Source organism: Drosophila grimshawi, unplaced genomic scaffold, assembly GCF_018153295.1.
Source record: "Drosophila grimshawi isolate 15287-2541.00 unplaced genomic scaffold, ASM1815329v1 contig_1367, whole genome shotgun sequence".
Classification (NCBI taxonomy): Eukaryota; Metazoa; Arthropoda; class Insecta; order Diptera; family Drosophilidae; genus Drosophila; species Drosophila grimshawi.
The window spans coordinates 6,116,514-6,129,374 of record NW_025062889.1 but is presented as its reverse complement, the minus strand read 5'-3'; the positions used below and the strand labels follow the sequence as shown (position 1 = coordinate 6,129,374).

The 12,861-nt window shown below is 38.9% G+C and overlaps 7 protein-coding genes across 8 annotated transcripts; all 7 read right to left on the bottom strand.

The window, feature by feature from the left end:
* Positions 1 to 177: 177 nt before the first annotated feature.
* LOC6559907 lies at positions 178 to 589 on the bottom strand. Its single transcript, XM_001985861.2, has one exon. It carries the CDS (start codon positions 587 to 589, stop codon positions 248 to 250), a length of 342 nt encoding a protein of 113 aa, XP_001985897.1. The 3' UTR covers positions 178 to 247.
* A 196-nt stretch (positions 590 to 785) lies between these two features.
* Positions 786 to 2,080, bottom strand: LOC6559906 (vasodilator-stimulated phosphoprotein). Of its 2 annotated transcripts, none has more exons than XM_032734636.1 (5): positions 1,921 to 2,080; positions 1,831 to 1,860; positions 1,589 to 1,672; positions 1,440 to 1,523; positions 786 to 1,008 (listed from the first exon to the last, which is right to left on the bottom strand). In XM_032734636.1, exons 1-5 carry the CDS (start codon positions 2,014 to 2,016, stop codon positions 913 to 915), a joined length of 390 nt encoding a protein of 129 aa, XP_032590527.1. In that variant the 5' UTR covers positions 2,017 to 2,080; the 3' UTR covers positions 786 to 912. The 2 variants fall into 2 exon arrangements, with proteins under 2 accessions (XP_032590527.1, XP_001985896.1); XM_001985860.3 differs by lacking the exon at positions 786 to 1,008 and adding an exon at positions 1,183 to 1,317 and having other exon boundaries at positions 1,921 to 2,047.
* A 5,447-nt stretch (positions 2,081 to 7,527) lies between these two features.
* LOC6561018 (gram-negative bacteria-binding protein 3) lies at positions 7,528 to 8,065 on the bottom strand. Its single transcript, XM_001985858.2, has one exon. It carries the CDS (start codon positions 8,030 to 8,032, stop codon positions 7,664 to 7,666), a length of 369 nt encoding a protein of 122 aa, XP_001985894.1. The 5' UTR covers positions 8,033 to 8,065; the 3' UTR covers positions 7,528 to 7,663.
* A 238-nt stretch (positions 8,066 to 8,303) lies between these two features.
* LOC6561017 lies at positions 8,304 to 9,540 on the bottom strand. The gene is made up of 3 exons (XM_001985857.3): positions 9,461 to 9,540; positions 9,021 to 9,392; positions 8,304 to 8,534 (listed from the first exon to the last, which is right to left on the bottom strand). Exons 1-3 carry the CDS (start codon positions 9,482 to 9,484, stop codon positions 8,349 to 8,351), a joined length of 582 nt encoding a protein of 193 aa, XP_001985893.2. The 5' UTR covers positions 9,485 to 9,540; the 3' UTR covers positions 8,304 to 8,348.
* Positions 9,541 to 10,326: 786 nt separating this feature from the next.
* Positions 10,327 to 11,434, bottom strand: LOC6560901 (trypsin alpha). Its single transcript, XM_043216316.1, has one exon. It carries the CDS (start codon positions 11,432 to 11,434, stop codon positions 10,511 to 10,513), a length of 924 nt encoding a protein of 307 aa, XP_043072251.1. The 3' UTR covers positions 10,327 to 10,510.
* A 148-nt stretch (positions 11,435 to 11,582) lies between these two features.
* On the bottom strand, positions 11,583 to 12,004 carry LOC6560900. The gene is made up of 2 exons (XM_001985855.3): positions 11,842 to 12,004; positions 11,583 to 11,770 (listed from the first exon to the last, which is right to left on the bottom strand). Exons 1-2 carry the CDS (start codon positions 11,977 to 11,979, stop codon positions 11,591 to 11,593), a joined length of 318 nt encoding a protein of 105 aa, XP_001985891.1. The 5' UTR covers positions 11,980 to 12,004; the 3' UTR covers positions 11,583 to 11,590.
* A 215-nt stretch (positions 12,005 to 12,219) lies between these two features.
* Positions 12,220 to 12,791, bottom strand: LOC6560898 (lysozyme P). The gene has a single exon (XM_001985854.2). The coding sequence runs from the start codon at positions 12,704 to 12,706 to the stop codon at positions 12,251 to 12,253; it is 456 nt and encodes a 151-aa protein (XP_001985890.1). The 5' UTR covers positions 12,707 to 12,791; the 3' UTR covers positions 12,220 to 12,250.
* Positions 12,792 to 12,861: the final 70 nt, after the last annotated feature.

Here is a 12,861-nt window from a genome sequence, read left to right as displayed (position 1 = left end):
CTAAGTTTTGGGAAAATAGACTTACGTGCCTGAGATGCCTAATTAGGCATTAGGGAGTGAGAAATGCGGAGGAGGTGGCAAGCTCCACCGTCGAGAAGTCGACGACGATTTTAACCTTAAGGGATTTGCGCAGGAAAATTTAAAGTTTTTATTAAAGAGGAAGAACACAAATAGTACTTTGCTTTAAGACGTTTATTTTATTTTATTTTATTACATTTTTAAGCAGCAATTATATTGGAAGTATTTACTACCAACGCTGAAAGCTATTGCCAACCCCGTAATTAAAGTTACCATTATAGCCTCGACCAGAGCCAGAGTAGGGATGCGGTTGTGGGTAATATTGCGGTGGTTGTATCAAAACTGGTTGCACCACCACCTGTGGTTGAAACAGCTTCTTCAGAAGATGACGTGGTTCACGTATCTGATTAGTCTGCGCTGATGTGGTGGCGCCTCCCTCTCGATTGTTGGTAATTGCATTAGCATGACGGCCAATAGCTGGCAAAGCATCAACTGCATTGTGGTTATCAGGAAATGCCAGAACCAAGGCAACAGAAAGGCTACTCAACAACAGATATACAAGGAACTTCATTCTGTCAATAGTAGAAATGTAACTGAACTCAACTAACTAACAACAGGCTCTTAAATACAAAAAGTTTTTAGAAAAATTACAGGTAACAGATCAGCGAGAACTACCTGAGAGACAGCTGCAGAGGATTAACGACGAATTGTTACTACGTGGAAATGGTTTATGATACTTTTAAATCAGCATAACGGATTTGGGTAAGTACGTTTTTGGAATGCTTGGAACAAATTTTATTATATATAAATGATACCTTTTTGCCATGGTTCCCTTACCCAACACAAGCGTCTCAATATTTAAATAAAAATGTTTGGTTAAACTAATCCTTATAATTAAAATTGTGGTGCTGGCATTCCCTCTGGAGGTGGTGGCATTCCACCTGGCGGTTGTGGTATACCTTCTGGTGGTGATGGCATTTGACGACGTTGCTGAAACAACAAAAAAGTTCATTATTAGAAATTAGTAAAAATTATTTATTTCCCTGAAGCTATTCCTAGGTACTATAGGGAATACATAGAGTTTAAAAAAGATTGAAATATTTTACAAAAGCCATTAAACAAGAGGTGAGTATAGAAGATTTTGGCTATTGCGTTTTTTGGAATGCTTTAATATAGTTTTTATTACTCGTGTTTTGATTATTGTTGTTCTACATGAATACACTATTAAGGGTATCATACACGAGGCATTGGAAAACCTTCTGGCGGCATTGGCAGACCAGGAGGTAACTGACGCCGTTGCTGTAAATGAGAAACATTTGATCAAGTGGTACTAGTTATAAAATTGATTTTAGATATATATTTTTATCTTTTCTTTCTGACAAATACTAGCATTCATTTTTTTTTGGTGATACTCCACTTACTCTAAAATGTGGAGGTTCCTCGTTTGTCATGTGTTGCTCGCCATGCTCCGGCTCATTGTTCACCTTCATGATGTTACGACGAGACTGTGGAATAAAATAAGAGCAAACTTCAGATACCAGCACTCCGAAGGACATCAATCGTAACTTACTCTAAAATGGGGTGGTGGTGGCGGTTGCTCGTTGTTCACATAGCCGGATCCGCTCTTAAGTCCGCCGTGGGCATGGCGCCGTGCCTAGAATAAATAGGCATTTACAAAATCCCGTCAGTAAATACTTATAGCCCTACAAGCGTCGCTCATCCAATTCCTCATCATTAACGTTTAATTGGCAACGCGTCTTGAGGCAAATAACATCTAACTTTAAAATATTAAAAATCTCACAAGTGACTTACTCTGTCTAAAAGACGCATTGACTCCTGCTCCTGCAACGAAAAGTTATTTCGAATATTTTAAATGGTATGCGGGTATTTTGGGTAGCTTACCTCCAAGCCCCTCATTTTGCCCCCGCGACGTCCGTCCACGCCAAATAATGTCAAAGCCACCACGTAAACAACCAAAACAACGCAAAATAGCTTCATTTTCAGTTCGTCACGTCGTCTTCAATAAATTCGAGAATGAGAATGAACCACAAACGAATATTTCACACTGCTGGCCTGCAGTCTGTTATGCAGCTTCTTTTATACATTTCATTTTGACTTGCCCCATGGGCATTGGGGAGTTATTTAATTGGCTTGTTAAACGTTATCCGAAATCTTGTAAAATGTCAAGCTTACCAAATAATTGTTGCTCGATACGTATCGCACAGGGGCAGCAATTAAATTATTTATCCAATCATAGTTATTAGCAGCTGACAGATGACATAAAGCTAGATTTGTATCTTTAAGATACATATGCATTAACACGAAAAGGGCTGCCTTTGTTCAAAGCTATATATTTTTATACATATGTGGGTGGGATGTGTCAATGTCGAACAATTCAATTTTGACAGCATTTATTCACAAATTAAGGAACTAAAATTGTGCATGATGTGAATGCAACAATTTAATTGGATTTTATGCTAAGTTCATTCATTGTAAATGTCTATGTGAATAAATTATGCATTGTATTATTTAAATATACAAACACATTAAAATATGTGTAAAAAGGGTATAATTGTATTGTGGAAATGTAGGTAACAGGCAAAAGAAAGCTTCTCTGACCCCATAAAGTATATATATATATAGAGTTTTGATCTGGATCAACAGCCGAGTCGATCTAGCCATATCCGTCTATAAAGCCCCCGTTTCCAGGATATCAATACAAATCGATATCCGACAGCAATAAAAAAAAAACCTTGGTTCTGCGAATATCATTCTTGCTTGTTTAATTTCATTCAGGAAGTAAATTCAATACAATAATTCCAATTAAAATTGCGAGTAATTTTACATTATCAACTTAGTTTATAATTACATACATATATGAACATAGTAAATTAATAAGAAATATCATGACAAAAAGATACACTTATACAATTATCAGAAATGTGAATAACAAATTTTGGCAATCATACCAATCTACATTAAATGTGTTGTACTAATTAAAATGATCGCTGATGCCAAAAATTCTAGCACTATGATGCATGCAACACGGGCACTTTGACAAGATTCGTTTTGGCATTGCTCTTTTCACGCCATTCCTTCTCATATCCGGCACTAAGCACGCCACAATGAGTTCACGTTCACGTTTAGCACAGCTTTGCATAATTTTAAAATTATAACAAGCTTTGATGTTGACGTGGCCAAAAAGGCAAAGGGCCCAAACAGCGTGTTTCTGTTGTCTCTTTGTCGCTTTGTCTCCATCTCCATCTCCGCCTCCATCTCCGTCTGCGTCTGCGTGTCTGTTGTCAGCCCAAGTCAAATAGATGTGCAGGCGACAAAACTGAAATTGTTGGGGAAAGAGTACAAAATAAATAAGCGCACTTTTTTCTCATTTCCGTTGCTTACTTTGACGTGTTTAGTTTTTGATGTGCACACTCGCGTGCACAGTGGGTGAGGCGGGGAAGGCGGGGTGGGGAGTGGAGGGGAAGCAACAGCAAAGGCAGATGATTAAATTCATTGCCAATGTGGACAACGACGCTGGTTCCGCTTGAGCTTCAGCGTTGGCTCTATATTCTCCGTATGTTGTCTGCATCTTAGAAGCAGTCGCTCTTTTACTCTCTATCTATCTCTCTTTGTCTCTCTCTTTCTCACTCTCTCTCTCTCTCTCTCTCTCTCTCTCTCTCTCTCTCTCTCTCTCTAGGTCTCTCACTCGCTCTCTTACTGTTGCTCCTTCGGGCTGCGTTGATGTCTCTGTGTGTAAACTTTTCTCATTAGAAAACTTTTACTATTTCCGCTACTCAACGCCAAACGCAAACAGCAAACAAACAGCAGCAGTGGCAACGACAAAATACAACAACAACAAAAATAATAATAAAACGTAAAATGAAATAAAATTAAAATAAAATATATTTAACAAAAAAAAAAGGGACAAAAGTAAATGTGCTGTAAATAAAATTTGGTGTGCGTAAGTGCTTCAATTGACATTGTTTCGGTGCCTAAGTAAATCTTTAATGTTGCACAATTTTCGCAAACAACAAAAGACTTTGACAGCGCTCACATCTGAGTGAGTCTTGCTTTATTTTATTTGGTCTCAAAAGATGGATGATGGCGAAAATGTCATAGTCGCGATTTGAAAATCAATAAATCAGCGTTTAGCGTTGTACCTTTACCTCAGTTTTCAATTCAATCAAATTTTGTTATTTGATTTCGCCGTGCTTTCTTCCTGTTTCCTGTGACTTGCAGTCCGCATTTCCTTCAAGTGCTTCGCATTTGCTCTAATTTGATTTTGAGCAAGCTGCTCCTTATGCGATTCTATTGCCGCCTGTCATTTGCCTGAAATGTGCAAATAAGCCAGTGCTTATTGATTTAAGGTAACGAAAGACGTCTCAGATATATATCTACATATATGTAATTAGATTGCACTCTTGCAATATTCCCAACATACTACGTATCAAACAATTTAGAGTAGAGAACATGAATTTGTGAATCTGACGAAAGCTCTTACAAGACTAAGCAATGCATTGTAATCGATTAAATTTTCACCATAAACAGTCATTTCTTAAATGCTACAAGAGCTGAAAAACCTCGTTAAATTATTTAGCAGGTGGAGGTTTAATTTTCGAAATAGCATTTTCTGAATTTTCATAGCCATTTACACAGCCAACAGAAATGAATGCAATTTCTGTGTGCAACTGCAAAAGTGCAATGCAGAAAGGACTTAAGTCCCAATGCCCTTTGTAAAGGATATTTATGGAAATATACATAAATGGAATTACAACACGCTCCATTAGCAGCCTACTACTGTACAATTTAATGTGCCACAAGCATTACGGGAATTACAATTGGCAAAGTGGCTGCAAGTCGGTCGCTCAGCCATGCAATTTTCAGCACTTTGGCCTAATGCTACACATAAACCAGGGAATACGTTATCTATCTCACACAATCTTACTCTTTCGCACTCTTTCTCCTTTTCTCTATATCGTTAACTCGCTAATGGTGTGCATATCAAATCAATTGAAATGTGTTTTAGTTGTCACTACTAAATAGTCACACTCGGAATGCTTGTATTAGTCGTACTGAGTTCGATAGCGTCAAGACTCGATTGGCCAACAACATCACGTCTCTCTGTCCAAAATGGATTGCCCCGGCAAGCCTCACGAACCGGATAATGATCAACGAACTGTATACGTTTCCGCAATCGTAGTCAAATCGACAAACATGCACACAGAATGCAACGGTTACTGATGCTTCTGATGCTGCTGTTGCTGTTGCCGATTCTGATATTGGATGCTGAATGTTGAATGTTGAATGTTGAATGCAGTATGCTGCTGTCCTAACCAAAGAGCGTCTGCCCAAGCAACTTAAGCTGCTCGACTGGCAGCCATCAAGCACCACCCAGCACCACACCCGCCACACCCGCTCTCCACCTAAACCACCATTGCCCATCTGGGGTGTAAACACCCTTCGCTTGAATGTTTTGCATTATTGATAAACTGCTCCTCGTCGTCGACGTCGTCTTCGTGGCAAGAAATAAAGCAGAGCCAAAGAATATTTATGACACTTGCCATGCTCCAACAAACTGTGTAAAAAATATATACACAAACGAATATATATGTATATGCAGCTAACTGTTGGGCACGCCTCAAAAGCGAAACGTGTCATGCATTAAGCGCCTGGACGTGTGTATCAACCCTTTAATACCCTTGCCTACGGGTATTACCAGATTTCAGACACCTGCTTACCCATATATCTGTCTTTTAGGCCTTCGAATTTACATAAACAGCATTCAATAACTATTAAAATTAACTGTACAACTCACATATTTTTCCTTGTAAAATGAAACAATTTCATGTCGGTACAAATTGGAGCACGCATGATAAAATCAAATATTAGATTGGATTTATATATTTGTAGCAATCGAAGAGTATTAAAACTGTGACCATACCCAAATTGGGTATTATCTTTGCTCTTTAGACCAGCTACATTTGAAGCACTTTTCGCAATTGGTGTAACGGAAAAAAACTAGGCGGCAACGAAGCGTTTAACGGTGGCAATGCAGAAAAGTGCAAAAATTATCAAACTACTGCAAGTTGTAGACGACCGAAGCTCTGCAAAAGCCTTGTTTTTTTTGACAGACCAATTCAGATCCGACTGCCGAATGCGCAAACTGTGAGTGCAAAAAATTTGTTCACGTTTCGTTGTAATTGCATTTGCTTTGTTGTTACTCAGTCCAAAAAAAAATATAAAGAAAAATTGGAAACTACGAAATGGCACAAAGAGACCAAGGATAGACAAAAGACCAAAACGAGGAGGAGGCATTACCAGTGGGCGTGGCCATTGCGTCTGTCTTGCAACGCATACACATCACGTAGAGCACTTGCCGCCACTAAAACGTCAAACATTTGGCTTGCGAATCCTTGTGCAACTTTTTACCGACTGCCAGAAGGGCCAAAATTATATTGGCCGAATTGATGACTTGACGCCAGAGTCCGGCATTTTCAGCCCATCTTAATGCATTCCCTTTACTTTATGCATAATAGCATTTTAAAACGCATAAATTTCAAATTATATTAACACAGCGAGTGCGAGAATACATAATAAATGCAGGAAGACACGACTATTTAGGCATCCAAATAAACACGCCACAATTCATCAATTGTGGTAACATTGCCGCATCGGATACATCGCGGGGATTCCAATATGCGTTTGGATATGAATTCCTCGCAATACACGTGCCCGCAGGGCAAGGAGACACGGCGATGCTCGCCGCTGCACAGGCACTCTCCATTGTTACTGATTATCTCCCTGGCAGATAAAAGTTCCGAATGCTTTTCTAACTCTATGTCCAGGTCGTGCTGCAAGTTGCTTATGACCTCCTTTAGTTTCGTCCATTGAGACATTCGCTTTATAATATCCGGGATTATAACTAGCATTCTTCGTATGATATCCAGTGGATTATCCACGACAGCTACTTCATTTCCCCGTTCGTTGATCTCTTTGAAAATCTTATTTATTTGGTTGTAGAGTTTTGCATTTTGCTGCTTTAAAGTCAGTAGTTTGTTAATTGATCGTGGTGGTCTTCGCCCTGGCATTATTTTCGGTATTACGTAGAACTATTTACAATCTGAAAAAGTACTGAAAATAAATATAATTACTTAGAGCTCTGTTCACCACAGAAATTATTATTTGAATGAAATATTTTTATATAAAAAAGAACTGAAAAAAAAAAATTACTTAGTGCTCTGCACTCCTCAGAAATTAGTTTTCGAAAGCCAGAATTGTTGCTGCGCAAGAAATTGTTTGAATTTTCCCAGTTGACTGTTTCCAAAAATACCACGCCTACTACGACATAAGACCCAGATAAGAATTAAAAATATTGTTATGAATTACTTAATATGTCTTAAATTTAAAAAAAATTTAGCTTATTTTCATGTGAGAAAACTATAAAGAGCAAATTGTTTTCATGAAATATAAAAAGTGTTTATTAAATCAAAAAATAAAAGGAATATATTAAAATTGTATATATTATTCATATAAGAAAACGCAATTCACAAATTTCGATTAGCACCATAGATAGAAAAACAACAACTTAATTATGATTCACATATTGAAGATAATTCAATAGCTATTAATAAAAAAGTTTAATCTGCTATGTTTTGTTTGTAAACTCGGTGACTACATGAACGCCATCATCAAAGCGATATCCCAAACCATTGTGAATTACATAGGTCCAGTAGTACAATGTGTCACCCATCTTCAATACTGTACTACGATCCATAAATGTCCAGCGTCCGTTCTTTGCAGTGGGTATATCACGCGCCAAAGTGCCTGCCTCTAATCCATCAAACTCCTCGTTCACCTTGCCGTGGAAAGCAAAAAGTGTGATGCCCTCCTCATGCGGAATGGATATCTCAAATCCTTTGGGATGAAACACAGATACTCGAGCCTCGGGTACCTCGTAGGCCAGACAGAGCATCACAGCCGTCAGTAGAGAAGCGCAGCACAAATATGAACGCATCTTGTGCTCCGTTCAGAAGTCAATTGTGCTAAGCAAGCTTATATCGCTAGCTTTATAATAGGAATGAATTATACATATATGTATAAATATTTATACAATATAAAATATTGTACAAGTCAATTGTGCTAAGCAAGCTGATATCGGTGGCTTTCTAATAGGAATGAATTATATATATATATATATATATATATATATATATATGTTGTACAATATATATATATATAAAATATTGTACAAGCGCTTCAGAAGGCATATTATTAAGTCAAAGCTATCTCGTAATTACAATTTATTAAATTCACATCATTAGAAGTACAAACTATGGACGATACTGTCCATTATCGATCTCACTGTGGTCCGATTGTGCCGCCAGCGCCAAGCGTTGTGCCTCCTGTTGTCGCCCAATTGCTGCATGCTCCGCAGCGATGCGATCAAAGGCATTCAAGTGTTTTTGCGTTGCATGAATAACAGCAGCGCTGCCTTGGGGAGCGGCTGCAATGTGCGACTGTGAAACAATTGAAAAAGCAAGTTAAGTAAAAATATTATGTAATTTGCAAAATGTGCAATTACTAGAGATTGGCTCGTGATTAATTGTGCAATCTAAATATATTATACAATCATCTAAATTAGTTTTCTTATACGGCATTGTATTTAACTTTTCCCTTTTTAAACTAATAATTAAAGTTTATCAAAGATTCCTAATATTATACAATTAACTAGTACATAAATATAACCTTTTAACTCTTAATTCATTATTAACATTCTTTTAGTACGGCTGGAAAAAATTTCCAACACATTAAAATTATTAAACTTAAATTAAATTCAAATTAAAAGTTATTAAATTTAAATATATATTTAAATATTATATATTTGTATTGTGATTCACTTTCAGCCTCTCAACTAACTTTAACTAAATATTCGAATGCTGATCCACTAAACTTATTGTAATTTGGCTTATAATTTCACGCACCCATCTCTAAGCCATACTCACCGCTTGGCCGTGTGTGTGTTGACTGGCGTGCTCTTGCGCAATACGATTGTAGTCCGCAAAGTGCCGTTGTTTGGCTGCCTTGACGGCTTCGCTGTCTTCCAACTTATGACTCAGCTGCGGATGGAAGCCATTCTCGTCGGCTACGTATTGCACGGTGCGCACCTGATGGCTGGGATCCACATAGGAGAAGGCGCCGCGTATAACCCCGGAGCCATCGGAGACCTCCGTATGCTGGTGATCGACATGACCAGGTGCGCGTCCCGCCTGATAGCTAAACACATAGGGACTCGCGTGTGCATGTGGCACGGGAGTGGTGGGCAAATTCAGATGCGACACGTCCGCTCGTGCGACGCCCAATGTGCAAGCGACGACCTTGCCACAAGAAAGCGAAAATGTTGTTGTCTATGTTCTATCCATCAATGTTTTGTCAGGATGCTTACCAAAATGAGAAATTTCTTCATCATATATATATATATTTTTTTTTTTAAATTCGTGTGCCTCGTTGTTGAACGGCGCTTGGAAACTGAAACGTGTAGCGAAATTTTGTCAGTTGTAGTCTTCGAAACAAACAAAAAACAAAAAACTGGTCTTGGACGGTGAATTAGCTTTAAGTTTTATGACGAGCGAAGCTTTAAAGTCGAAACTTGTTTTGTTTTTCAATTTTTCATTCACAAACAAAGCAATTAAATATTAGTGATTTAATGTTTTTTGTTTTTATTTGGTAAAAAAAAATGCTTGATAAGCTACCTTTGCTGCTCTTTGAGCTTTACTTAGAGGAAGCAAAATGCTAAAATCAATTTAGCAATCTTGACTTTGCAATTTCAAGTGTGCTTACACAAATCTTTCATTGGTTTTATACATCTTGATGTTGTTTTTTCATTTATTTGTATTTGCATAATAATAAAGAACTTAAAGTACTCTTTAAAATGAGAGAAATTACTGAATATTAAGTTTTTATTTATATAAGATGTACTCAAACTAACTTAAAATAATGTGTATAATAAAGCTAGATTAAAAAATAATATTCATTTTCAAAATTACAATTTATAAAGTTCTGCTATTCATTTTTTTCTCAAACATGGAAAGTTTTTACAGTAAGCACACTAATTTTTAAAATTTGATACCGGTTCAAATAATACTTTCGAAAAAAGGCGCAATTCTGACTTATTAACGAGGATACTTATGGGGCAAAGTTGAATGAATCTTTTAATAATCGATTTTTGTAAATAAGTAAAATAAGTAAATTAAATGCTATAGCCATTCTTATTATATACAAACGATGTCAAAAAACACATAAGCATTCAAATTTATGGCTCGAGCAAGATTTCAAGTTTATTACAAGCTATAAACTGTTTTCAGACCAACAGGCGTACAATTATTTAAAGATTACATTTGGATTATATAGGAACAACATATAAATATATAGGCTTAAATGCATTACATTGTAAATGTTGTATATACAAAAGTGTGCACTTAAAATCATATAGGCTCTAATTAAGTGGCCAAAGATTAGGCACCGTACGCAATAACCAATCGCTATAGGCTGTGACATGGGTATAAACGCCCGGATAATGTGCATTAGCACAACCCAAGCCCCAGGACACAATGCCGAGCAGTTTGAAGCGACCATCAATGTGGGTGATCAGCGGACCACCCGAATCACCCATGCAGCTATCTCTTTCGCCCAGCCCCGACTTGCTGCCCGCACAGAACATGGTGTGGGTGACGATGCCGGCGCCAAAGTAGTTCTTCGTACAAGACACACGATCCAGCTGTACGATGGCCGTGTAGTGGAGACGCGGCGCCGTCGTCAGCTGCTCCACAGTTGTGGAGCCCCAGCCACTGACAAAGAGTTGCGCCTTTGCCGGCACCATATCCACCGGCGCCACAATCTCAATGGGCTGTATGCTGGGGCTAAATATGAGCGGCTGCTGGAGCAGCACCATGGCGATATCGTTATTCATAAGCGTCGGTGCATTGAATTGCTCGTGTCGAATGATTTGGCGAACACGAACATAGCTGCCACCACTTGACCACAGAGTGGACCCAGCACGTATGGCATACTCATTTGGATTAGTGAACATGGGCAGACAATGGGCGGCGGTGAGAATAATGCTGGATGACAATATGGTGCCGCCACATTTGTGACGTCCTTTCAACTGCAGCGACACCTGGTGCGGAAAGTGTTCGATCTTTGTCTCCCAGCCGCCGACAATGCGACCATCCTGTGGTCCTGGCTGCGCTGGTAGTTCCTGCTCCTGCGCGGCGGCTAGCGTGACGGAGGCGATGAGGAGGAGGAGTAACAATCGAATACGCTGCATGATGATCTCCAAATAGCTGACTACCCAGATAGAATTTTGCTGCCAAGTTTTATAGGCAAGCCATGCAAAGATATCTTTACGCTTATCGCGCATTTTTCTTTTTGTGTGTTTGCCCACCAATCAAGGGCTGACCTCCGCGCAGGGCAATTTATGAATATATATGAGTAGTTTGCTGATAAAAATGGGCGAGGCGGGGTAAGTAAGGGGGAGTGTTAGTTTCATCTAATGTCTGGGCTTTTGCTCTTCCAATCATCTTTCCATCGCCGTCACCTGTTCCTTGAGGTAATCCAAATGATTGACGCTGTCTTCCATCACATCGTATTGATAACCCACATGCTGCAGAATGAGCGACATTTTCTGCAGATTCTGATTGCTGTAATCCGATACGACATCGACTTGCGTAAAGTTCTTCAATGTCTGATGCATGATCTGCGCAGCAAGAGATTAATTAAATACCAATAAATTTATGGCATTTTTTGGATTTTTGGATTTTTTCATACCTCATTTGTTTTGGAGCCACGCACCACTTGCCTGGCCACCGATCCCAAATTATTGACATTCACGCCAACGCGTGCGCACAGACGTTTCTTGGAGTCATCAAATAGATGGCGTGCACTTGAACTAGATGCTGATGCCATTTTAAATATTTAATTCTTTAGCAATATTTACAGATTTTCACACAATTGTCTGAGTAAACAAAAATGCCAAGGTGACAGCTGACAGCTGCGTTGCGTAACAATCAGCTTTCACGCATATGCTATAAGGCGTTGCCAGACTTAGCAAACGACGTTTAACAGCACTACTCCAATTTGAATTGATTTTTAAATCCTTGCAGTTAATAAAATTATAAGAAAAGATTACTTTTAATCACACAACGCTTTATTATTTTATTTAGCACCTTATCACATTTTAGCCAAAGAACCTGTGCTTACGCCTAAAGCAATGACCAACTCTTGGCTTCACGCCTTGACAGCGATTATTCCAAGCCACCCAGGCGGAGAATCCCTGCTGTTGTCTGACATACTTGGCGCAAGCAATCGAATACCTGATGTCATCGCTGATTAGGAGGCGGCAGGGTAAGCGACACAAATCCGTCGACGGTCGCCCATCCGCCGGCTTGCACCAGTAGCGATCGTTGATTTGAAACAAGCCCCAATCCACAGAGCCATCCACATTCGATGGATTGATGGCCTTCGAATTGAACGAACTTTCTCCCTCGACGAGGCACAGCCAATCCGATAGTTCGCCATAGGGAACGCCATAGCGAAATAGTTGGCGCGCCAGACTACATTTGCCCACTTGGCGAGCCCTAATCTGTGTCGCACTTAGAACAATTAATAAGGACAGCAGCAACATTTGTGGCATCTTCTTCAACTGTGAACGGCTTTAAGATTTTAAGTCAGGCTTTTATAGTATTTCGGCCAAACAAATTTTGAATAGCTGACCAATCCAATTTTTATTACAAGCACCCACTTTAAACAGCTTTCAAGTGTAGCCCATACTTCAGCATAAATTATGTA